We start from the raw sequence: 27,998 nt of genomic DNA, 5'->3' as shown, positions 1-27,998 counted from the left end.
GAAATTTAGTCTTCATTGAATTATTGCTATAGGCTTCAGGATACAGAGGCACCAAGCAACAGGAGTGCTCTTTCTTGAAAACAGATTTAAAAATTAAGGGTTAGTTTGAGACCTAATTTCTAGCTTTATAGAAGGAGCAGGAACAGCCCTGGGGAGGAATTGTAAATCAGGGAGTTACAGTTCTTTTTTTTGTTCCCCCTTCCTCTAGAGAGAAAGTTCCATACTGCAGCCATTCATTTCCTGCTCTTCTGACCAGTATTTTAGGGGAGGAGAATAGATCCAAGGGCATGGGGAGATGAGAAAACCCTACGGAGCTTTCTCTCTCCTGTGTTTCCAGAGTACTGATCCAGGCAGGCTGTGCACTAGGGCAGAGTCTGGTGTATATGTCTTTATATTCCAGCATAGCTATCTAAGGGCTGATGATGGAAATTACATCAGGAGATTTCCATAGTTGTGAGCAATGTTGCTGATTTTTTTTTCCTTCTTCATGATTTTAGGGTATGAAATCCATAAAGATGATTGTTTCCCAAAAACCTGAAGAAATGAAATTAATGCTGGCTCAGCACAACAGTGAAAATAGGTCTGAAGAAGAAATCCAGGTATTTCTTTGCATCCATACAGGTTCCTTCATTAGGGGAATTGGGATTTCAACAAACTGAATGATGTAGGTTAATCCTAAACAGGCACATAGCTCCTACAGGATCGCTGGCTTCTCAAGTTTTACATGGCCTATTATTTGCCCATCATTTATTCTCAGAGCAAGAATCTTGACAAAAAGTGCTGGCCAATAGCTTCACATTAATGGTATTAATGAGATGTCTGGTTACATTTAGAAAAATTAACAAATACATCATACAAACTGCAGAGTGTAGGAAAATAAACCCCACCTGGGAACTGATTCTTCTCTGCCTTGTACCCTATAGAGTCATTTATACCTATGCTGAATGCCAGGCCCTGGACTTCACTCCAGGCCTTCTGTGCCATTCCAACAGGATAATGGACCATAAAACTGGCCTAAAAGGCTAATTGTGGAGTCTCCTGGCATGAGGAAAACTACGAGTGGTGTAGCTTGTTCCCTTAGCCCCCTACCTTATTGACAGTTCAGGCCAGAGTGCTGCTTGGGAACCATTGTTAACCAGTGTAACTTCGAGCCAGCTCAAGACTGCTCAAGCTGTGTAGGGGACCAAATTGGCCCCCAAGATGGCCCTAGGATCAGATCAGGGAACTACAGATATAGTATAAAACTCTTTAGTTGCCATCTCCTTACAATTCTGAATCACGTGCAACTCGTCAGGCTTCAGAATTGGGGCCAGTGAGTGTAGGACGCTATTATAGCAACATCCCTGGTACATGATGTCCTGATGATGTTCCATTTGTTTGGATGTGCTTTGTTACTGCTGCCAAGGCACAAGTAGGCTCTGGCAGCAGACTGGTGACCTTCCTTGGCTATTGGATTACAGCTTTGTTTATATAAAATGAAAGATGCCTTTGGGTTGCCAGCCTGTATTGTACCTTATGTAACAAAGATCAGGTCTCTTCCCCAGCTCACTGCTCTTTAGGGTTGGAGTTGGGTGAATTATTTGTAGTAAATAATTTATTTAACTTATTTAGCCCTTTTTCTGTTTCTAAATTATCTGCAAATAGACTTGGATTTTTAGGAATTTATTCGTTACTTTGAATTATTCAATGATGGGTTTAATAATTATTTCTCAAAGTGGGCTTCAGGATCCAGAGACCCCAAGCAACAGGAGTGCTCTTTCTTGAAAACAGATTAACAGATTTAGGGCTAGTTTGAGACCTAATTTCCAGCCTTATAAAAGGGGCAGGTGCAGCCCTGAGAAGAAATTGTGACTCAGTGAGTTACAGTTCTTTCTCTTGTTCCCCTTTACTCAAGAGGGAAAGTACCTTACTGCAGCCACTAATTTACTCCTCCGACAGCCTATAGATTGCTTACAAACTTCTTTGGAAAGTGAATACACTAGGTTGTTTTCTAAGCCATCAGAGCAAGTTTGACAATTGGGTTCAAATGTATGGTGACAAATACATTATCAGCAGTACATCTCTAAGTCTATTCAGCACTGCATATTCATTGTTGAGTTAAAAGCTTTCTTCTTTATTGTTACCTCCAACCTTTAAGTACACAGATTAATTCAGAAAACCAGGTCATATGTTCTCCTTATCATAACATTTGAATGTGTTATATAAAATTGATGAAATAAATAAACAGAATTATTATTATTGATATTAATTACAATAATACCTAGCTCTTATATATGATGTACCTATCATACTTACCTCTTATGTATGTGTATGTTACCAAAAAAAAATGGAAGCAGTTCAAAAATGAGGGACAAGAATGATTTAGTGGTATGGAAAAACTTGCATATGAGAAGAGAATGAAAAGATGAACTGTTAACTCTATGGAGGAAGTAGGTAAGAAGGGATATGATAGAAATTAATGGTATAGAGTAGTTAGAGTGAATTGAAGTTCCCTACCTTTCTCATAATACTAGAACAAGTATAGATTCAATTAAACTGAAAAGGAGCAAATGTAAAACCAATAAAAGGAAAAGCTTTTTTCACACAATGCATGCATATGTAGAATTCATTGCCACAAGATACCATTGAAGCCAAAGGCTTAGCAGGGTTCAAGACAGGAATGGGCATGTATATGGATAACAAGAACTTAGAGTTACAATACTCAGGATTAACAAAAAAATTTCAAGTGTTATAAAACCCTCTTGCTTAAGAGCATAAGCCAAAGTGTAAGTAATGAGGAAGAAAATTTCCCTGTGGGCAGATTATCCTATAAATGCTTATGGAAGGATTCCAGAATATTCTTCTAAAGCAGCTGGTACTGGACACTTTCAGAGACAAGGTAGACTAATTGTGAGGGTTGATGTGGAGTCTAGTCCCAGTTTATGTAATCTCTCAGTGGGATATGAATCCCATTTTAAATAGAAGATCGGAGTCTAGAATTCACAATATCCTGGCTCCCAGCACAGGGCATTTCCACTAAACCAAAAGATAGTCTAATGAAGGAACTACAGCAGGGGGGAAATAAGCATTTTCCTCCTTTTTTCCTCCATTTTGTCTATATTCTGCCTGGAATGTGTGCTGTGTGTGAAATTTTGAAGCAAGACACCAGGGTGGCGTATGTGCTGTGCCAAAAGCAAGCTGTGCTATGCAAACTTGAGAAAGAAAATTGTGATTGTTGACAGCTTTTGACTTGGCAAAATCTGAATAGATTTACATGAGACTAGCAAAAAGTACCTCCCTTGCTCCAGGTTTATCTCCCTGCCCAATTTCAAAGTCCCACATAAAACATGGAGTCTTTAGAGTGCTTCAAGAGTTTTTAGAATGGAAAGTGCCAGGCAGGTTTAACATAGATGTCACTGCTCCTCCTCTTGTAGTACTGTGTGGGATTCATTCTGCTCAAGATGAAATCAATGGAAACAGGTGCAGTCCCTATACAATGAACATGATTTAAAAAGTACGTTGTTTGCCCTGAAATATTTACCTTTCCCATGATAGTCACAATATCGCCTATATTTAGAATGGGAATTATTATGTGAAACTTAACTACATCTGGTGATAAATGTACAACTTTTAGTGGTGCCATTTTATATATTTTCCCTCAAATCCGAAACATTAAGACCATCACAGTGAGTACCTTCTCTGCATTCTTAATAGTTGATTCTTTTACTTCGTGCAGCAGGTGGATGTAGGGGGCAGTGAAGGATAGACACATATTGCAGGAATTTGTATGGTAAACATCTGTCACACTAGCAAACAGGGGATTCTTATTTCTGTGCAAACAGTTATTTGCTGAAATATCAATCTAGCCATCTATTGCTACAAAACACCTATTTCCATTTATGTTAATTTTCCCTATTTTAACTTTAACTCTTTTTTAAGAGCAGATTATAATTTTTTCCAGACTTAAAACAATTTAGGTAGCAATTGAGAGTGTACACCCTTTTCTGCTTGAAATATATTTATTCATCATGGTTTTAGTTAAGTCTAGTTCCATTCAAGTGTGATAGCATTCTACATCTTCTAATTTTATAGAGAGCTATACCATTCCCAGTTATCTAAAAAACACACAAGATGTCAAAAACCTACATTTGGAAACATATGTTCCATTTTGCTATTTTCAGGAGGAAAGGCATCAAGGAATTAGATCAGATGTTTGCCAGTGTCCTTAACTAACGCAGATGGAAATCTTTGGCTAATGAGCACAAAATGTAGGTAGAGGGATACTTATTTTCTGTAAGCTGTCATTAGGGATTCATTGCAGGTGCACTGATAATATTGTGAGGTCTTGGTATTCATAGAGTAGTTCAGAGCACCTCTGCAGACATTACGCATTTGCCATGTGCAGTGATTTTTTGCAATTAGAATAGTGTTACTTACATATCCCCAGTTTATTACAGAAGACTAATTCAACACAGTTCCTTTATACCACCTGTGGGGCTCTTGACAAGTAAATGTACTACAAAGTGAAAATATAGGAAACGGCCTGTAGATTGTAGCCCTTGTTCTGCTTTCACCTCACTTAGCATTTTTCATTTTCTTGGCATGTTGAGTAGTGGCAGGCTCAATGTAATAACAGGCAGTGTCACCTTTCTGTCACCATTCTTGCAGCTGTCATTTCAGGTACGAAAAAACTGATGTCTGACAGACAGTACATCTGGCACTACCCAGTATGTTCTCCCCAGAACTGCCATGTGGGTTCTCTTATCCATATCAAAGGTAGAATAGTCTCAGTTTTACAGATGAATGCAGAGAGAGGGAGAATAAGGGATTTATATAAGATCACAAAAGAAGGTGGCAGAGCTAGGAGCTGAACATTGTTTGTTTGTTTGTTGTTTGGGGTCAAATGAACAATTACTTCAGACTGAAACAAAACTTTGAAATTTTATTTCATTTCTGAGCATATTTAACATTTATAATAATAAAAAATTTAAAGGAAATTTCAAAACAAAACTTAGTTCTGAATCAGAAAGTTTAAACATTTCATTGCAGAACTATTGACATACTGACATTTAAAAAAAATTATTTTAGGCTTTGGGTTTTTTTGACTGAAACAATAAGGCAAAATTAACATGAATTCACAAACTGTTTTGGTGGCACATTTTTCACCAAAAAAACGTTTCTATTGAAAAACTCTACTCTGGAACTCAGTCTCTGCCAGTGGCCAGTACTAGAAGCTTCAGAGGAAGGTTCAAGAACCTACATAATGGACATTGGCAGCCTTAACTGAGCTTTGCTTTTGTGTGTTTGAGTCTAATCCTCACTATTCTTTTAAAACAGATGTTTTTTTCCCCCAAGACATCTAACAAACTCATTGGTTCAATTCACATTTCCATTCACTTTAGTGTTTTCCCCCACATTTTCATGGGGTCCACACTGGCAGCTTGGGATACCTACAAAGTTATACTGTAATACTGAAAAGAAATAAATTGTTTCAGTTAATTTTGTTGCTTATCAAAAGAAAATATCTAGTATGTGCCATCTTACTGATATTTCTCTGAGGCCCATACTACACAGCGATGCCCCATTTAGTACATTAGTGCCAAAAACCCCTGCTGATCTCATCCATGACAATGGGAAATTCTCATTGCAATACCTGCCATATACACTATGATAAATACAATGCTAAAACCTTATTGACTTAGGGCTTGATCCTACAAGCACTCAGCATTCTGGCCCAGGCCAGAAAAAGGTGTAAGCTTGTCTTTAATGAGAACACCTGCACTCTTAAAGTTAAAGACAATGTAGCAACTCACATACTCAAAGTTAAATACTTGTTAAATGTTTGTTGAATTGAGGCTCAGCACCTTTTAGGACTGAGTGCCAAAATGGTGCCATCTTCTCTACTGTCTTTAGGGTAGCACATTCAGATGTAGATACGCAAGGTCTGGTGCAAATATATTTTGCTGCCAAAGGTACAACCTGGGGCTTTAAATTTTGGGAGAGCTTTTTGCACTACTGACTGAATCAACCAGTAAGATTACCTACTTATGATGGATTTAAAGGGGAACACCACTACACCTTTCATGGTAAGAACTGGATATAGGCATCAGTTGCAGAGTATGGATCTGGCCTGGGATCTGAGTCTAAACTTTCCCAGGATTTGGAAGTGTTTGTTTCCACCATTCCATTTGAGCCCACCTCCACTAATAAGAAGCCCAAATCAAACAAACGCTGAGACATTGTATGCCAGGGAGATACTTTTCAAACATTTGTATGAGGTGATGAGTGTTAAAGGTACCGATAAACTAGCTACAACACATTAGATTTCTGTCATCTTGGAAGACCTGTCAAGACCTTCAGGTAGAGAAGTATGGATTCATCCATCTTGGAGTTTTTCACTTACAAGGTGGCATATGTGTAAAAATGAAATCTATCCGATGACATTTTATTCTAGAAAGTGCTATCCATCTAGAGTAAATGAACCATTTCTTTGTAATCTATTTGATTCATCTTGAAGACATGAAAGTACATCTTGTAAATGGTGATATTACTGAAAACATCTTATTATGTTGGAACTTTTGTATTCACTCTTGCTTGTATCTGATATGAATGCCAATGTGTCCAATTTCTTGAGAATTAAGATATCTGTTTTCCATTTATAGCCTGTTATTATCAGCAGTCTCCCTGATGACTTCTTCAGAAAAGAGCATGATGGAAATTACTAATGGAACTGAGAAGTGAACATTTCAGGGAATACTGCTAGATTTGTTTTAATCAGGAATACAACAAAATATTTCTGAAAAGGTTTTGACCACTGGAATTAATTTGACTAAATCCACAGGGGGTACACTCAAACCAGTGTCATATAGGTAGATCCTCTAAATATTCCTAGTTCAGCTCAACAGTCTGAGCTGTATGTATTTCATACATAGGGTATGAAATATTTCTCATTGGAACAGATTGTGCCCTGATGATCTTTGGGGAATGCATAAGGAGCTCTCATCTTGCCCCCATTATGGTGCTCCCTTGGGCACAGTTTAGCCCCTGTCCAATTCCTGCTGGTTGGTGGCTGTGAACTTCTACAAATACCAAAGCCACAGAAGATACCATTAGTTTAATATACTTGACTGACTGCTAAGTACAGTGAATATCTAATTTTTGCAAATGCACCTTTTCTTCCCATCTTGACTGTTACACTGCCCTCCATCACCCATACCATTTGTCTCTTGATTCATCTATTTTTGTGTTATTTGTGTGTACAGCTGATAGTACAATGGGGTTCTAAGACCTGTTCGGGGTGCTTAGACATTACTACAGTAGAGGTAGTAATAATAATAATAAACAAAAATAATTGAAACATATTTATAAAAGGGGGGAAGGGAACTCTCCAGTTGTGCTATGCTTTGTCAGTAACTGAGCAGCACAGTGCAGACTAAGGAATCAGCACTTTCTTGAGTATAGGGCTGTGCAGAGAATGACCATCTGAGAGGGAGCTGCAGGAGTGACTGTGCATGAGAAGACAAAATTCCTCCCTCAACATCCCAGCATACAGAGGAAGTGCATATTCTCCAGCACTCCATTGAAAGTCCAGCTTGAATGGGCTGGTACAGATGGGGAGTGGACCATGATACTGTAGTGATTTGCATCCACCAGGGGATATGCAGAGGCTGTGATTGTATCTGTCCCTTGAGTGGCAGGTACAAGAGGAAATGAAACTTTGGGCCCTAAAGAGTGATTGGAGTTCATACCATGCCATTTTGCTGCAGACTGGCATTGTCCTGAGGCAATGCTAGTTTAAATGACTCATCTCCAATCATTCTATCATTTTCAGCATGAAATGAAGATGTATTCCTATTTATTTTCCTGTTTAGAAAATGTTGTTAATTTTTAAATAGAAAAATACAAGATTCAGCAAAAAGAGATACCGTGATACACAATGAACCAAGAACTGAGCCTTAATGTACAAAACTGCCATGAGAACGTGAGAAAATAGCGTAAGCATTTTCTTGTACCGCAAAAGCAGGATTATATGAAGTGAGATACTTAGCTGTTGGATTCAAATGCTGAATACATCTTGTGCTTGAGAACAGAATCTCTCTGATATTTAGCAACCAAGAAGATGAAGTGAATCCAATGCTCCATCTGTATTTCTCAAGGGATTTTCTAAATTAATGATAGAATTCCACATTCTTTAATTTAACCTCCTTCTTCCCTTCACCCCCTTTTTTGTCACAGGGGACTTCTTATCTACTTGAGTGTGTTTATAAATTGAATATGTCTACAGCAATGGAGTTCCAAGAAATGAAAGGCAGAATAATGCAGCTGCAAAACCACATGCTTAATTTCACAGGCCAGTTCCTCAATATGGAGGGAAGAGATGATTCTCTGATGCATTCTCTAAACTCACAGGTCTGTATTGTTCTGCAATGCATGCTTGATGAATTTGACAAACATTTTTACAATATAATGTTAAACCCTTTTCCAGCTTGGAAGATATTTAAATTCTACACTGACGGTGCAAAAATTATTATTGATTTTGTAAATGTAAATTGTACCCTGTCATTGTCTGGCTATACTGAAAGGAGGACAGGAGACATTTGGTATGGTTTTAATCAGGCCACAACTTTCTTATTAGGTGTCTGGGACTACCCGGCAGATAAAAGTGTACAGTGCACTAACCCCATGTTCATTCAATAACTTCTCAGAACACTTCTAGCAACGCCCGCTCTTTTTCCATCCAGGACCCCCAGCCAATCCATTGCTGAGACATTACCATCCATCACACCCCCTCCCCCCCCTTGGAAGGAGGAGGGCTAAGTGGGCTATAAGAAAGAGGAGTTGGTTCCCTGCCATACCAATCATAGGAACCCAAAATATCTCTCCCCCCAGTCCCATTCCTTTAACAAAACACCTCCTTTTTAAGTCCTTAACCAAGCCATATATCCGGTCACTGTATCGCTTTCCTGGGGAGTACCCGCACTGAAAATCTGCCCCACACTTACGTAATGAGTTATGACATACAGCCTAACTCCCTTCATGTCACATGTCAACAAAGCCCTTCCTGAACTCACTGTGGGGAAGGTGAATAAACCCCAACTCCACCTAGGCCAATCTGGTGGTAAGGGAAAAATTCCTTCCCAGCCGCCCCCAAAAGGGGTAGCGAGCACAATGCCCACAACAGGTCTAGACCAAACCTGGTATTTCACCACCTAAAGGGGAGGGAGGGTGGATGCTACCTCAGCTTGCTCCGTGTGAAAGGGGACTTCACCGCATGGGCTTCCCCTTTTAAACTCTCCCACCAGCCATAAAGCACTGTTCTCCTCATTCGGCCACCCAGACAAATTCCCCCCGCCCGCTTAAAGGAGCGATGCGGTCATTGCCTTATTGTGTATCAGGCCAGTACAGAGAGCTGACAATTGCTAACCTAGGGTTACAATGATAATTTAAGAATCTGTAACTAAAAGACACAGCAGGGAATTCCCATTGACTTCAATGAGATCAGGATTTGACCCCTGAGTCCCATCTCACTTACACCAGTGCATTCAGAAATAACTCCCCTGAAGTAAATAGAATTACATGAGTGAGAGGAGAATCAGGTCCTTTGTCTTTTCTAACCTTGATATTTTCCCCCAAGTCTAATCCAGGTAATGGAGCATGCTCAGGAAACATTGTTTTCTATTTGTTCTATTATCTGATCATATTGATTGGAATGGTAAATTCTCCTACTCTCATACCTTTTGCCTTTGCTCAGGCTTGCCTTTCCAGCAGGTTGTCTTTGTTTTCACCCTGTGTGGATGCCATTATAGAATCTCAGAATTATAGAAATGTAGGGCTGGAAGAGGTCATCTAGTCCAACCCCTGTGCTGATGCATGAGGAAGAACACCTAGACAATCCCTGATGGGCATTTGTCCACCCTGTTCTTAAAAACCTCCAGTGAGAGGGAGTCCACAACCTCCTTTGATATTCCAGTGCTTAACTATCCTTATAGTTAGAAAGTTTTTCTTAATATCTAATCTTATATGCTATATGTATTTATTTATCTATATGTTAATGCTATTATACTGTAATTGGGGGTGTTTCGGTTTATTTGAGATGTCATATTTTTCTAATTTTTGTAAATACACATACACCACCACAGGGTAACTCTCACACCTTCTGGGTGTAATGTTCTGTCCCATCTAATGGCACCAAAATCACTTAGAGGGCAAGATAAAATGAGTCTGCTCTACAACCTTAGCTAACAGTCAGTTGGCTTTTAGCTCATGTGGTAGAGGCTCATGCACTAAGTTTTAAAGGCCCCAGGTTCAATCCCGCACACCGACGACTGGGGTCTGTCAGCTTTACATGTACACACCCCATCTTGTGTCAGGGTGGACAGTGGGTGTGCTGACACCGCGGTTACTGTCTACCAAACTGTCTTGGGCCTCACCATGATCGGGTTCAAGGGTCAGAGTTAACACAGTGGCCCTTGAGTTCAGGGCAGCATGGCTAGTGACCAGAGTCAATACTGTAGGCCCTGAGTTCAGGGCAGGGTAGCCCAGTTGCCAGAGTCAATATAGCAGCCCTCACATATAAGGCACTACGGGGATGGTGGCCCAGGTAGGGGTCGCAGGCCCACCCAACTCCACCGGGCTCCAACAGTGGTGGGGTGGTTCTCCACTGGGTCAGCGGGGAATCCCACCGAAACATGCTGACCTCACATGGGTGGGAGATACCACTCGCTCACCCTCCCTGGGTCACTTCCTACTGCACTTCCTGAAGCTGGAGTCCATGGGGCATCGGGGTCTCCGGGCTCCTCAGCACAGATAATTCCCTGGGACTCCATTGGCCACAGATCTCCAGTCTGGATCTCAGGATCTCTGGCTCCCACAGGCAAGGGCTGTGACGGCTCCTTAGCTGAAGCCTCCACCAAAGGTCCTTCCTCTCTGGCTGTCAGCCCTGACTGAGCAGGGCTGCTCCCTTTTATACTAGCATAGCACTTGGAGCATGCCCAGTATGGTCTGAGGGGCGGAACTTTCTCCGCCCATAGTGTGGGGTTAACCCCTTCTGGCCCGGTGAGGGGTATGCACACCCCATCACAACCCCATTGTACTAACGAACATCTGAAATAGAGAACAATTATACTATAACTTCATTTACCACCAAAAATGCAGAGAAAACTGTACTGGAAGATCATATCTGTCACTTGAATTGCTGCAAAATTGTGTCTCAATTGCACAGTTTATTGTAATATGACTTTCCAGGTGGCTACTGTTATGGATGAGTCAAAATAAGAACTTTGAATAAAAAATCCCTTTGAATTGTGTGGAATTCAGAATGCAACTCCCCTGATTCAAGCCTAACCCAGGTTGTATGCAACACCTGAACGGGCTACTTGTATAATGCTGGCTTGAATGTGTCTGAAATCTCAAAAGAATGACTGATCTCATGAGACTTCCTCCATTTTTTGTTAAAAACTCACAAGAAGATCTCACAGATTTTGGTAATTCAAGTCCAGAGCTGAACCTGAGACCTCTAGCCTAATTCTACTCTGGATCTAAACACTGCATATTGGGCGAAATCTTGGTCCCACTGAAGTCAATGGCAAAAATTCCATTGATTTCAATGGAGCACTTGTTTCACACATACAATTTTATTCAGCATGTCATCTTTAATGAAGAGGCAAACTTGGACTGTATCTCTAAAAGTTTAATTTGGTTGTCCATTAGATGTCAGTATTGTTCCAATGCTATTACAGTTGCTTTTCTTGCAATATAAAGAAGCTGCACCTTACAAGAGTACCTCAGAGATATATAACCTTTTACAAGTACTTTCTGTATGATTGGGAATGCTTACTCCAATGGATTTTTCCTTACTTTTAACTTTTAAAATATTGCTTAACATTTTTTTCCTTAACTCTTGCAGAATCTTTTTGAGTCTAAGATGAATGTCATGGAAAAACAATTTAACAATGCCACTGAGGCTTTGAATAGCCTTCAAAACCGCCTTGAAGAGGTTAGCTTGTTAATTTTTCAGAAATGAAATATGATTTGCAACAGACAATAACTTCGTCTACACAATGTTTTATTTGTAACATTGCTATTTAGGAGTGTAGTGTGGGGCAGGAATATACACTAAAGTCTCAACACAGCCATTGTCATCAAATATTTATGTATGTAGTGTTGTCGTAGCTATGTCCCAGGATATTAGAGAGAAGGTGGGTGAGGTAATATCTTTTATTGGACCAACTTCTGTTGGTGAGAGAGATAAACTTTTGACCTTACACAGAGCTCTTCTTCAGGTCTAGAAAACTTAATCAGAGTGTCACAACTAAATACAAGGTGGAACAGATTGTTTAGCATAAGTATTTAATACATATTCTAAGTGACCATTCAAGCTGAAGTGACCCATTAATACCACTCCAGTTATAGTGTGGAAAGGAAGATTTGGCCCCTGGGGTGTTATCAGAACATAAATATTCATTAATACTAATAATGCTTAGATATATTTTAGCGGTTACATATTTTTTGTCTATGGATGAGGAATTATAACTTTAATTAAATCTGTATGTATTTCTGGTCAATATTTCCTTAAAAAACAACCCAAAACTATACTACTAATAGCCTAGGACACTGAAACATGAGGATATGTCTACACTGCAAAAAGAAAAAAAGAACAAAAGAACAAAACAAACCCTGTGGCACTGAGTCAGAGCCTGGGTCAAATGACGGGCTTGCAGGGCTCTTGCTATGGGACTAAAAACAGTAGTAGACATTCCAGCTCTGGCTGGAGCCCTGGCTCTTAATCCCAGTAAAGGAGAGCGCCTCAGCTACAGACCAAGTGGGAATGTCTACACTGCTATTTTTAGCCCCATACTGAAAGCCCTGCAAGCCAAAGGCATTTGACCTAGGGTCTAAGTTTCAAAGCCACAGGTTGTTTTCTTTTTCTTTTCTTTTTCCCCTTGCAGTACAGATGTATCCTCAAGCTTCAGGGGCCTGGGCTATTAGCAGTATAAATTTGGATACCTGAATATGCGTGATTTTGACCTAGCAAGAGAATGTGACTACTTGCATGAAAACTTTCAAATGAAATGGCATGGATTCCGAACCTTGGAAAGAAAATATCATTGCTCTCTATCCAGTTCCAGCCAGTCTTTTCTTAGAATTGCACTGGGGATATGTTCAAAGATGCTCTTATGCAAAATGCAGGGTAATACTGAGCACTGTCTGTGACTGAATACAAGGCAGCAATTCAGTGAAATGCTTCTGTGGATGTCATAAAGCACAAAAGCGCAATTCAAGTAGAGCAGCTGAATCTCAGGGCTGAAATTGTAGCCCTTGTATTCTGCCTAGGATGGGGGCTTGTTTTTCCAATATATTGCAGCACCACAGTGTTTCGAATTTTGGATTCCAAGAGAAGGAAATTTAGATATTGTAAATGGATACTTATGGCAGAGGCATAAGATATAGAAATAAATACAGGATATTCAGGTGGTGATTTATTTTGGGTAGGGAAATCACACACACACACACAGAGTTCCCTGTTCCCAATACTGCGCATTATGGAAGGAAGACAAACCTATAGGGAAATTTCATCAAGAGGGACAGTGGGTAAACAGGCTGTAGCGCACACACACACACACACACACACACACACACACACACACACACACACACACACACACACACACACACACACACACACACACACACATACAAAATGTTCCAGCCATTGTACTTTCTGTAAAATGTCCACGAGTGATGGTATACAGAGAAAAGGAGCTGTTTCCCTAGAACATGGCAACATGTTCCCTTAGAAAAATAGAATGTGCTAAGCAGGAAATGATAGTAAATTTAAAGTTGCTTAAAGCTGTTGCTGAGTACTCTATGCCCTACTGTCAGAAGGGTCAGAGTATGCAGCAGTGGCAGTGACTTGGCCGGCCTGGCCTGGCTGATGGAGGTAACAGAAGGACTAATTTCAGGTTAGTAATTCCTAAGGTCTGGTCTACACTATGTAGTTAGATCAACGCAAGGCAGCTTACATTGACCTAACTATGGAAATGTTTACACTTAAATTTTGCTCCTGCCGATGTAATTGCTCCGCTGCACTGACTTAATAACTCCACCTCCACGAGTAGTGTAGAGTCAAGGTTGATGTCATTATGTTGATGCAGTGTCAGTGTAGATACTGTTATGTTGACTGTTACTGGCTTTCAGGAGCTATCTCACAGTGCCCCACACTGACAATACAATCGATACAAGCATTCCTGGTAAGGCCGCCCACTGCCAAAACATGGAGCAAAGAGTAGCAAATGCTCTTCTGCCGGTATAGCGCTTTCTACAGTGGGTTTAGGTCAGTATAACTATGTCACTCAGTGGTGTGAGTGACGTAGTTCTACTGATATAGGTCAGTAGTGTAGACCAGACTTTAGAGTGTTTTAGCTAAATACAACATGGAACAGATCAGTGCTTTATGTGCACAGAAAATACACAATCCTTGCCCCGAAGGGATTAGAATGTCTAGACACACACAAATGAAATCTAGGGGATGTGGATACAACATAAAGCCAATGAGTACAGTGAAGAATTAACACAGCTCTGTTAATTCCATGAATTGTAGTTTATTTTTTCATTGGAGTTGGGAAGGGAGAAGGAAAAGGACAGAAGGGGAAGAGGAATAGTCACAGCTTGTTCCCAGAGTATTTATCATAAGCAGATTGAGCTATGCAGAATTAGCTTGTTCCGAGGATGAGGTACATGAGTGAATTTGTTGGCTCAGTTTCTGTTCCCTTATGTTGTTAAGTTTACATAAAACATATGGAGAGGGGGAGTTTCTTGCCACAGAAACAATCTATTAAATATACCCACATGGGTCTGACAACCAGCTGACGTGTCTGTGTCTATGCCTGTGCCTGATTGTACCTAATTTCCAATAAAGCAAAAGGATTTTGAAGATTTCTCCTTTGCAGTTTAATGAAATCCAATGCAAATTTAATGAAAACACAAAGAATTGCCTTCACCACTAGATGTCACTGGAGCCCTAAAGATTTTTCAGAACTTGAGACTTGTCGCCGTTTAGCTTGTAGCTGTTGAAATTAGTTGTGCTTAAAATACAAATCAAGACATTGAATGTTTTAATCATTTGCATTTAGAAGCAGCAAATAAACTAGCACCGTAACATACTGTCTGCAGGAAAAGGCTCTGTCCATCTGTTGCATCATGCCCACTGTAAACAAATGGGGCCAGATCATCAGCAGGTATAAATTAACCATGCTTCACTGAATGGAACCACATCACAGTTGTCTCCCTTGTTGGCAGTCTGAACCAAAAGGTTAAGGACTGAATGGGCATGACGACTGTCACTTTCAGAGGTGGTCAGGATTGAGGAATACTCTGGGCTATATAGGGAACTTCTGTTAGCCATGCTGTACTTGTTCTGTCGATAAATTAAGTCAAGGCATTCAGGTCCTCACTCAGGCAGTTTAAAGAGGCCTTAGTGTAAATGAGAAGTGGGCTCAACATCTCCATAATTTTAACCCAGCACCTTCTGTGAGCATTGAACTCATGATATAAAGATGTTTAAAGTCCTCTTTTGGGTAATTCATTTTTCAAAATAAAGAGAGTCATGATACTAGCTCTCTAGACTCACTACTCTTTGATTTCCAAATAATTTGTGCAGAAGTAGGGTCTGCTTTATAATCACTCCAAAACTGATCAACAGAAAAATCCCAAATAAAGTTACTATGAGTGCAGTGAATTTCTTCATCCTATTAAACAGGTTTCACCATCAGGCTTGTTAGAATTATGCAAGGAAATAGAGGTGGGCCCTAGTGGTCGATGAAAGAGCCTCAGTACCTTTCACTCAGTAGTCACATCTGAACCTAGCTTTAGTGCCTAAATTCAAACACTGCAAGAGGTTAATTATTCTATTGAATGAAAGTGGGGACCGAATTTTGTGTCTGTTAAACTTCTTTGAACTTGCTAAGAATCCTGTGGGCAGGCAATGATCCTGGGGTCTACAGCAAGGTCAAGCCCATTCAGGAAGAGGTAAACCAAATAAAAAGTGGCAATTGTCAAACTGTAAAAGAAGAAGTACGGTAGAGTGCAACACCACTTTAATATTAATCTCTAGTGAAACTCTATTGAAATCAATGTAGTTACATGACAGCCAAATTTGACCGCACCAATCTATTTGTATTTGATGGAATAATAAGGAATGGTTTTGAAAAAACAGAATGTTTAATTCTGAGAGGCAAAGTTTTTCTGATTTTTTCCACTTTTTCAGGGCACAGTCCAAATAATTTTGCATATGCAAAGAAGGCTAGGTGGCTTTGCATGATATGTTGTTTTAGAGGTGGTAAAGTATTTCATGGATGTAATACATGGCCTATCTATTAACGGTCCTTTATTTGACAGGGATTGGATTCAGTGTTCCTTCAGATCTCTCAGCTTAAAGATGATTTCTATTTTATTGAGAACTTCTTGAACCACACAGATATGGGAAGCTCAAAGTCTTATGCGTCCACACCTGAATTCTTAAAGGAAACAGAAGAAGATACACCTTCAACTTTGTCTCCATCTTCCCAAAATTATGGTGGGTCATACACCTCAGTCCAGACTAACATTTAAACCCATTATTTACACTCACTATAGAGATACATTTGGAAAGATAAAGATAAATCAGATTGACAGGAATTGGATGAATTTCAGGCAACCTTGTATTGAGTTATTGTACATGCTGATACAATCCTTAACAGAGCAATGCACTTGGTGTTTTGAAGGAAGACAACAGCCCTACAGAACGTACCAGAGTAATTTTTCTCTGCTGTACATGGCGGAGAAAACACTCTTTGATTTCCGATGGTAATTGGTTTATGACTTGAAACTTGATGTTAAATTACCCGTTACATTATTTTAACTTCATAGGTACAAGATGCAGTTTGTTGTTCATCCCTTTAAAAGTATTTCACGGTATTTGTGTTAGTGACTCTAACTGGTTAACTATACAGTGTATCAAGGGATGTTTCCTTTTACTGATTCTAACATTACTTCCCTTTATGTTCTTCTATTACTCACCTAAACCTCTAATTCAATGTGAAGACTTGTCTTGCAGAAGCTATACAGTAGCTAATTAATATTTTCCAAGTAAGTAACATACAAAATACCGTATTGACTTAACAATGATCCCCACCCCCAAATTGCTTGAAAGAGACATAAAGATACTCAATAACTTTTCTTTGTGAGCCCTATGCTTTTATTTCAGCATAAATGAGTAGTCAGCACACGCAGTAAAGAAAAGAATAACCCACCTTGGTCTGTTCCAACATACCAGCTGGATCCACAGTTACTACAAATACCCTTCAAAGTACTGATCAAGAAAGTTACAAGCCACTGAATGGAAACTATGTTTCATATTTTGACCAGCATGCCAATCATCTGAATTGCTATTAGTTTCACATCAATCTGCATATCATTGTTATGAATTACAGGCCAGATCCTCAGCCAATGTAAATGGGCAGAGCTCTGTGGACTTCACTGAATCAAAAATTATTCATATCTGCTGAGAATCTGTCCCTACTGTTTTAATGCTTACTACCAGCTATTAGCAATAACCACATACCACACAGTATGAAGAATAAAAGAACATTGAACTTACGATGTCCCTAAACAATGAGTGAATAACTTCAGAAAACAAAAAGAAGGTGGTGAGAATGTACACTGGGTACAGTTGTTTTTCAGTATCAGAATTATGTAATTTAAAATAAATTATGCAACAGTTGTCTTTCTGCCGTTAGTAATAAGTAATAATTTCACATGAGTTTTCATGTAATGAAATAATTTGCTATTATGTTCACTGTAGCACCAGATTCACACCCGATTCATCTGGATCGTCAGACACAAGCCATGGAGCCAGAGACAGTGGAAGAGAAGCACAAAATAAACATCCCTTTCATAAAGAAACTTACAGGTGAGATCCTTGTTGTTGGAAGACATTATCTGCAATCAAGCAGAAAGAATAAATGTCAGGAGCCTACAGGGATCCCACCTGGAAGGTATTCACCAGGGCTGAAGGTCACCCCTCGACAAAAGGCCACCAAAACACCTCAAAATAAGACTTAAGTGGTACATAGATCTTGTGTAGGCCCTACCTTCACAAGGGTGAATTTCATTCCAGCTAACGAGATAGCCTCTGGGAGAGTTACATCCCCAGCAGCTCTGCACAATACAATTTTATTTTGAAGATCTGTTTCCCTGTAGAAAGGTTAGCCCAGGCTTCTCTCTCTCCAGGGCAGCGGGGAACCACACTGCCTCACTAAATTCGGGAAAATGTGCTGCAGCCCCCAGGCTACTTCCAGACTCCGCCTCTTGAGGTACCTGGGTCAGGGTGGTGTCTTCAGGGGGGTCCAGCACCATGGGTTCCTCGGGATAGCTGGCGAGGGGTAGGCTCAGCAACTCTTCCGGGTAGCTGCCACTGGGCAGGCTCGGCAACTCCTCCAGGTAGCTGGCACTGGGCAGGCTCGGCAACTCCTCCAGGTAGCTGGCACAGGGCAGGCTCGACAACTCTTCCAGGTAGCTGGCGCAGGGCATATTGGGCCAGTCCTTGGGTTTACCGCTGGTTGCTGGGGTTTCCCAATCGTGAGCTAGGCCAGAGGCATCTGGCTTCCCCAGTGGCTGCTCTCACAGTGAGCTCTGGGGTTGGGCCTTTATACTTCCAGTGCCATGCCTGACCCTCTCGGGGGTGGGCTCAGAGATCCCTGGCTCTGCCCACTCTGGTGTCTGTAGGGACTCGTCTCTCCCCGGGGCAGCGGGGAGCCACACCGCCTCACTACAATCCCAAAATGCTTTAATGAGTTTCAATGCAAGACAGTGCTTAGAGTTTTCCTGTAGATGGTATAAATGACCTAGAACAACAATGAAAAGGTGGGTGAGGTCATATCTTTTATTGGACTAACTTATACTGGTGAAAAAGACAAGCTTTCCAACTACAGAGAGTGCTTCTTCAGGTCTGGGAAAGGTACTCAGAGTGTCACAGCTAAATACAAAGTGGAACATATTATTTAGCATAAGTAGTTAACACATATTGTAAGAATGTTGTTGTAGCTGTCTTGGTCCCAGGATATTAGAGAGACAAGGTCCAATAAATTCCATAGGTCAATTATGTATTGTGCAAAATGTTTTATTTAATTTTACCAATTTTAAATGTGTGGCTTTTTAATTTTCTTGGTTGTTTCTTTGTTCTTGTATTATGAGAAAGAGAACATGGGCAAGTTCACTTTTGCTTCCCTACATCATTCATTATTTCAGATTTCTTTTATCATGTCACCTCTTTGTTATCTCCTTTCTATATTTATTAGATATTCCTTATTCTGATATCACATCAGTTTTACACTGGTGTAACACGATTTCTTCAATTCTAATACTAAGATACTATTTTTTTAAATCTTCTCTCAGCCAGCATTCCTTCCGTGCCTCTAAACATTTTATTTTTTTCTTTTATGGGCCTATTCTGTTTCTGCTTTATTATTTGGGGGTGGCCAGAGATTAACAGAGAAATCAAAGTGAGCTCATACCACTGATTTTATTTGGTTCTTGATTACTGCTATGCACTGAGCAGATATTTCCATTGAGCAGTCCACAGTGATGCCAGGATCTTTTTCCTGACTAGTCATAGTTAATGTGAAAATCATCAGTGGTTCAAACTTTCCATTCTAATGTACATTACCTTGCACTTGCCATGTGGTATATCATCTGCCATCTTGTTGTCCAAAGTCCTAGCTTTGTTATTATTTGCTGCAGTTCCCCACCATCATCTCTAGTCTTAAATAACATAAATAGTGTAATGTCATCTGTAGATTTTACCACCTCGCTGTTTATATTGACAAGAAAAATGTGTTAATCAGTAATGCTCTGGCCCAAGTGGTCATGGAGAGGTGGAATGAAGGGTGCAAGATAATTCTTTCTGACCTCCACAGAACTGATTATCTAATGCCCTGAAGCAGGAGGTTATATAATGCCAGTCTGGCAGGTTTGAATATTCTGCAGTAGAAAAGCTTTCTCCAGAGGAGGGAGAAGCCATCTCTACAGCTGCATTCAGGCACACCAATATCTTACAACATTTATAAGTGACTTCCCATTTTGTATATACTGACAAGAAGATTCTTTTTTTGTTTCAGATGTCAGAGACATGACTAATAACTGGATTTGCTCACCAGGAGTTCAAATTTGGCCCCATTCCAGACATCCCGTACATATTCTAAATAAATAGAATCTTGTAAACATCCAAGGATTGAGATACCATGTATATGTCTATGTGCATAATTCTATAATTAAGATAATGTACATGATGCTGAAGTAGTTTATTTTATCATATAATAATTCATTCTCTTTCATAAGATCACAGGAAAGTAGAACAGATTTGTTTATGTTCTTTTGGGGGCTGCATCAACCAGCTGCAATCAGTCATTTGCAGGACAAAAGCTAACAGCTTTGTTTTATTTTTGTTGATTCTTTTATCTAATTGAATAAACTACCTGGTGATTGGTTTATAAAATGGAGAGGATATTTATCAAGGGAATGAAACAAAAGAGGGAAATGATAAAAATGAATCTGAAACAATATGGATGGTGTAAAGGGCTAGTATGTTTACTAGGGTTCTTTAACTCATCATGCATAGAGTTACCACCAGCCAGTGGACTCCATTCAACATGGGTAGGAATGCACACTCCACCTACTGCAAGGGTAGCAGAGCTGCTGCAGTAGCATATGCTCCATTGGAGCCCCACAAGGAATTTTGGTCAAATAAGTGTGCCCCATCAACAGTCCCTTCAGCCTGGGCTGTGGCTATAAAACCCTAACCTTATCAACATGGTTATCTACTGCATCAGAGACCTCTTTTCTCAATCATAATTGAAAAGAGTGATTGGCTAGAAATCCTTTGAGGCCCCTATCCTTGATTTTGAATGGATTATTCTGGTGTAAATTCTAAGTGAAAATGTAAAAGATTGCACATTTTGGTGTACTGTTTTGATTCAAATAGACCTCCAAGTCTTTTTCTATGATGCTGACAAAAATGCAAATGGATACCTGACATTTACTGAGATAGAAAAGGTCCTGGGAGAAGATGCACCTCAGAAAGAGGAATTGGAAGAATTTGATGATGATAACAATAAGATGTACTCCTACCTTGAATTGAGAAAAGCCCTTGAGCTGACAGGTAAGGATTTTTTAAAAACCATTGAGGTTTGTTTCTTAACTAGATTTTTTTCCCTTCCATCCAACACCTCTTCCTTTTTCTGAAAGACGGCATTAGGGCTTGTCTACAGTTGAGAATTTGCTGAAATATCTATTCTCCAATAATTATTCCAAAATTAGCCCCTATGAGGACACTTTTATTCTGGAATAATTATTACAGAATAGCTATTTCAGTAAATTTTCAATTGTAGACAAACCCTTAGAGATAGACCTAAGTCACGAATCTGGATCTGGAATCGCATCTGAACTTTCCCAGAGTTTGGGTTGTTCAGGTTCAGGGTTCCAACAGGGTGTCACAGTTCAGCTGTGGATATGAGCTAGTTTCAGATCTTGAGTCCTTCTCTGGGCCCAACTGTAGCTTGAATGAAATCACAATCCTTTTTGTTACTTGACAGCCACAGCCATTTGGGGCGTTTGAGGTCAGCCCCTACAATTATTACTTTCTGAGTTCCAACACTATGACCACATTATAGAAGGGGAAAAGGTTACCCTAAGTACATTTTCATAATTTTGACTGAAGACTCAAGACAAGAGGTTTTGGGAAGTTTGTTTCTGCATAGTGGAAATGGGGTTCTCACTTTCAATCCTTGGAAGTATAGCTGGAGAAAAAGGCACAAGACAATTTAAGAGCAAAATTCTCCTCTCATATCTTTGTGGTGCATTTGACTCCAAAATTCTGCTTTTCCCCACATGAAAAAATATCAATATATTAAGTCGGGAGACCAGAATACTGGAGCTGACATTCACCATGTAGCTGAGAGGAGATTTTTCCTCTATGGGCTTACCTATATTCAAAAACTTGCAGGGAGGAGATGCAAGTTCTCTGGAGGACCGGATCAGACTTCAAAATCACGTTGAGAAACTGGTCTGAAATAAATAGGATGAAATTCAATAAGGACAACTGCAAAGTATTGCACTTAGGAAGAACTAATCAACTGCACAAATAGAAAATGGGAAATGACTGTCTAGGAAGGAGAAAAGGATCTGGGGCTTTGTGACGAGGTGTACTGGCCCCGCACTGGAGAGAAAGGGGTTAAGGCAACACTCTGAGCCATGGAAGCCCCACCCCCTCAACCCCGCTGGGCATGCTCCAACTGCTGTTGCAGTATAAAAGGGAGTTGCACAGTTCAGTTGGGGCTGACCACCGAGGAGAGAAGACACACCTCGCGAGCTCCAGACGAGGAGCAACCGGAAGCCCATACCAAGGGAGTAGGAGATGCTGCGGCCCAGGCAGGCACCCAGGCACCCACAGAGGCCCCAGAGAGATTATAGCCATAGCACCCCGAGACCCTGAAGACACCCAGACTCAGCTACAGGAGTCAAGGTAGGAAGCAGCCCTGGGAGGGACCAGCCAGCATCCCCGCAATAGTCGGCATGTTACACAGTGGAGCAGGGAAGGCCTGGATCCCCCTACCTGGCCGCCCCCCATTTCTGGGCGGTGGCCCACCAACTGCCTTCCCCCACGCCTTCAACTGACTCTGGCCCCTGGGCCATGCTTCCCTGTAGACAAGGGGAGGTCCACTGACTCTGGCCACTAGGCCGTGCTTCCCCACAGACAAGGAAAGCCCTACTGACCCTGGTCATTGGGCCGCGTGTCCCTGAGGCGGGGCACAACCCTAGTGGCTGCGCCGCGGGGCTATCACACCCTCGCTGCGTCTCAGGGTGATCAGGGTACTCGCCCCATGAGAGTGCATCACAAACTAAATCTGAGGCCACAATGTAATACTGTTACAAAAAAAGCAAACATCATTTTGAAATCTATTAGCAGGAATGTTGTAAGCAAAACATGAGAAGTAATTCTTCTCCTCTACTCAGCACTGATAAGGCCTCAGCTGGAGTACTGTATCCAGTTCTGGGCACCATACTTCAGGAAAGATGTGGACAAAGTGGAGAAACTCCAGAGGACAGCAACAAAAATGATCAATGGTCTAAAAAACATGACCTACAAAGAAAAATTCAGGAAAAAAAACTGGGTTTGTTTAGTCTGGAGAAGAGAAGACTGAGAGGGGATATGAGAAAAGTCTTCAAGAACATAAAAGGTTGTTATAAAGAAGAGGATAAATTGTTAACTTTAACCATTCAGGCCAGGACAAGAAGTAATGGGCTTAAATTGCAACAAGGGAGATTTAGGTTAGACATTAGGAAAAACTTCTTAATTTTAAAGGTAGTTAAGCACTGGAACAAATTACCTAGGACATTGTGGAATCTCCCTCAATGGAGGTTTTTAAGAACTGGTTACACAGGGATGGTCTAGATAATACTTAGTCCTGCCTCAATGCAAGGGACTGGATTAGATGAACTATCAAGGTCCCTTGTAGTCCTACATTTCTCTGATTCAGAGTAGCTACATTTAGCTGAATTCACCATAAGAAAAACTTATCATTCAAACTTCTGTGTTTCAATGTACTTAAGATATGACCCCATCTAACAGGGAATCTTTTTGTATTACAGAATAACTGAGAAGACTAATTGCAAGGCTGAGAGATGCACACAATGTTCTGGATCTTTATTTTATTTTACAGGAAAGAAAATCATGTACAGGTTTATTTTTTAATTGGTCATTCTTTTGGAACAGCAAAAATCAATTATATACAGATAAAATGCCCCTTATTCCAATAGGCACACCATATTTACCATAGTAGCCATGTGTTGCAGAATAGCTAGAGGAGACTTCTCAAAATGTTTAACTCACTTTTTTGTAATTGTAAGTACATAGGCAAAAAAGGAAGATAAAGGAAATATTATTGATCAAAATGTTTTAAAACCATGGATTTAGTATTAAAAATTCTTATGCAGCTTGAGCATGTAGAAGTTATATACTGAAACACTTTATTCTTCCTTAAGTGCTCTAATAAATAGTCGATGATTACTCATTTACCCCCCCACCACCACCCCTCAGTTAACACTGTAATACTATTTACTTGGCATATCAAAGAGTGAAATCCTTCCGTCATCATCCACATAATAGATCTGGGATATGGAGCAGAAATTACTGCATATTTTGACCACAATGTGTCAGGTGTGGCTTCTTCGGATGTTTGCATGTTCCAAATGGTGACTACCAAAACCCAATGATGTGCTAGAGAGGACAATCGGAGATTCCTTGGGTCTCTGGGTTCAAATTCTATCATTATCAAATTGAAAGGACAGTTGTGGAATGATTTATTTGCCTCTGATGGAGTCATCCTCTTTCTGGATAAAGCTAAATTACTCTTGCTAGAGAGTTCAGTGGGACTTCTGATATGTTTTCATGGCTGGGCCCTTTGTTGAGATGTTGCCTTCTTCCTTAGTTACGAGAAAGCATTTGCATTTCAATGAGAAATGAATGAATATTTGTCAATCCACCCACCCCAATGCACCCACACACCCTAATATATACAGAAAATTCTGGGGAACCTCTTGTTAAAATAGAGGAAGAACATCATAGTATGCACCAATTCCATGTTGCCCCGATAGATCTCTAAAAGGGAATGAGATTTGGTCCTACTGCAGTACAAATTATACTTGCACTGTCATAACAGGAAGGCAGCATCATATAAAGAGGGTAGTATATCCTTTCGGTGGAACATCTGTTCAGCAGCGTTGTGATACAAGACAGGTGGCTGGGGCAAATATGCAGACTATAACCCTACATGTAGATCAAACAGAGTAAAGGCTATAAACCAAACATCAGTTGTTCAGAACATCACTTTGGTTGTGGAGGTCATGTTTTCCCAGACACTATGCAAGCAAGTTTATAATTTATGAAAGGTATTCACACATCTCATGGAAAACCTAAGCAACTCAAACTCAATGACTTCTCTTTTAGAGTGACTGGACTGCATAACAAAATGAAATTGTCTATCATTCGTTACAAATTCAGAGATCTGTAATTACTCATATTTTCACTTAGGCCCAAGTATTCCTACTGAAATCCGTGACCAGGATTTGGCATTAGGAAATTAGTTGATCTTCAGTTTATACAATTGCATTGGGACTGACTTTTCACCTGTACTATTATTGAATACATTAGACCAAATTTGGCCCTGATTTATGTGCCTTGCAACCCCCAGGAAATCAGTGGAGGATTTGAGGGACGAAACCCTAATGTAATCAGCGGGACTCTAAACAGGCAGATGCAATTGCAGGATTGGGGCAGGAATGCCCAATCTTTCGAGGTACTGAACACTTCCAAGACAGTTCTGAGTTTGTGCATTACCTGCTGTATACAGTGGGTACACTTGAAAAGTTCATGCTTGTTCTGGAGGTATTACCAGTTTCAGACATATTCTCCTTGTTAAGCAAAGAGAATATAACCATAATCTATAGTATTTTGAAAACTGTCAAAAAAAATGAGGTCACTGTATATATAGAATGGTGGGTACTCAGCATAACTACCAAATCTGGGTACACATACTTAATTACCCATTTTAATGTTCCCTTCATTTTAGATGTGCAGATTTGACTAATAATAATTAATACCTTTCACTTGTTTAAATCTATAAACTCAAATGAGAAAAATAAATAGACAATAGTTCATGGAATTCCAAATCCTTATAACTTTTATGTCAAAAAGTGTCATAAACAGGAATAGATAAAATAGGAACAATATTGTGCATTTTTAATTTTGTAAAATAAATTTTGTGTGTGTGTGTGGGGGTAAATTGGCAGTACAATTATTTTCTATTTCCTGAAGTTAATATATTTTAATATCAATCTTCCAAAAGCTACTTCTATGGGAGATCTTCCTGGAAAGAAAATCACTTACAAGTTTATTTTTTAATTGATCAAACAGCCACATTTTAGGCAAGAAATTTAGCCCATGACTGTTTTGTTTATGTATAACCAAATATCGCTGGGATTTTCTAAGACACCTAAGAGAACTGGTTGATCAAATCCCATTTCAGTAGGATTTCGATAACTAATTCTCTTAGGCTTCCTTGAAAATCCCAGCCCATGTGAATACCATGTACTGCTGTCACAGTGCCTACGAAGATTTTCCTAATTCTACCAATGGAGAATTTGTATTGGGTGTCCCACCTTGGCCACAGAGTGCAAGGTACCTTTTCCCCTATACAAGTATTTAGAAAGTGCTCAAATGTCGGAGGAGCTAGCACCCCTCCTCTGTGAAAGCCAGTGTGAAACTGCCATTTTAATTAAGGACAGGCACAACATGCACTTCTTAGGGCACATTATATACTTTTTTGATATTTTAAGTTCAGCATACATATACCCTGTATTTAAAATTGAGAATACTGCTGATGCCAGGAATACCTCTAAAACTAAAGTGAACTTTCAAATGCACCATCTGTATATGGCAGGTATTGAGCCCCCTCAACTCAGCTGTGACATATATGGCGGTTGAGGCCACTTAGAACCTAATGACCAAAGTCTGCCCTTTAAAACATGTGTGTGATCACTACAGAAGTTAACGAGAGTGGCTTGCACTTAAGCAAAGTACATGTCAGAAATAAACAGGGGGAGCACATCACAGCAATTTCATGGCTGAACTCACCCTTGGAGGATCTGCACTTTTTTCTGACATCCTCAGAACCTCTCAAGTATGTTATAGCTTCATATTCTCTCAAGGAGTGGGAAGGGGGAGTAAGGAGCAAACTTTACAGATGGCAGTATGTCAGTTCCTGTTCTTCATTAGCACAGGTGGTATTTCTTTAATTTATTTTTTGCCCGTAGGATCTCCTCCCCACATAGTCTGCCAACTTATGGCAGGAGGCAATCAAACACTTTGGAAAGAGATTTTATTCCTCAATTTCTTTTGCCTATGCAAATATCACCACTAGTTAGGATGGCAGCCAAAAGAAACTCAAATACAGTTCCCAACTAAGGATTAAATAATTAGCTGTTTATTTGTCTTTCAAACTCTCTGCTTCCTTTTTGAGATTTCCCTCCTCCCCTTCCTTCTAAAAACTTCCAACTTCTGCATCCCTATATATCCTTCATTATATATAGACATTTGTTTCTTTTCTCAACTTCCCTCTAGATAATGCCATGCTATACTGCCTAATGAGTTTGGTCATGATTGTCCACAACTTTAGAACTCATGTAATTAATTACACCTATGCAAAGTGAATGTAAAGGGCTCCAAATAAGAAATCTCCTCAATTACATGGATTGTAGTGGTTTAAACCCACTTTGTACTCACTTTGTATAGCTGAAAATGCTACACAATATGCAAGGCCAAGGAGGGCCAGACCCCTTTTATTACCCTGTGCCAGCAAGAGCTGAGAGGAGAACTGATTAGACTCATGCCAGTTTCACACTGTTACTGTTGCCAGAGCTGCTTTGTGGAAGAATAGTACAACTGGTGCGATCAACCACTAAGAGTTTGTCTGACAGGAAAGCTTGTAATGGGGGAAGAGGGGTGTATGAGGAAATGCAGGATACCTTCAACATCAGACCAAATGTAGACTCCACATTGAAACACCTTTTAGCTAGTCAGAGAGCTCTCTCTACATTTTAATAAACACCTCTGTAAAACCAATGTGATATTTTCCCCTATCTCTTTTAAAATTTTATAATTTAACATAGTCAGTCCTACTGAGTGCAAAGGACTAGTTCAAAGGAACACATTAGCAGTGGTTTGGTATAAAAGTCAGTATTAACTGAATGTCTACACTACAATATTGAAATGAAATGTGTTGATATATGAAAACTTCGTTATTTAGAAATCCAATATCTGATTTAATATATTATCACTCTTTTTTGTTTGTTCTCCCCTATAGATGGTCAAATAAAACTGAGTTATTTACTAATAAAATTTGCTTCACTAAAAAAGCTCTTGAAAACTG

General features: G+C 39.9%; 1 protein-coding gene across 1 annotated transcript; it reads left to right on the top strand.

The window, feature by feature from the left end:
• Positions 1 to 501: 501 nt before the first annotated feature.
• On the top strand, positions 502 to 27,984 carry LOC112059747 (uncharacterized). The gene is made up of 7 exons (XM_024106421.3): positions 502 to 599; positions 8,215 to 8,388; positions 11,885 to 11,974; positions 16,375 to 16,552; positions 17,819 to 17,926; positions 20,996 to 21,172; positions 23,662 to 27,984. Exons 1-7 carry the CDS (start codon positions 516 to 518, stop codon positions 23,664 to 23,666), a joined length of 816 nt encoding a protein of 271 aa, XP_023962189.2. The 5' UTR covers positions 502 to 515; the 3' UTR covers positions 23,667 to 27,984.
• Positions 27,985 to 27,998: the final 14 nt, after the last annotated feature.

The sequence above is a fragment of the Chrysemys picta genome, chromosome 5 (genome assembly GCF_011386835.1).
Source record: "Chrysemys picta bellii isolate R12L10 chromosome 5, ASM1138683v2, whole genome shotgun sequence".
NCBI classification, from domain to species: Eukaryota; Metazoa; Chordata; order Testudines; family Emydidae; genus Chrysemys; species Chrysemys picta.
The sequence above is the reverse complement of the archived record's forward strand: the minus strand, read 5'-3'. Positions and strand labels throughout refer to the sequence as shown.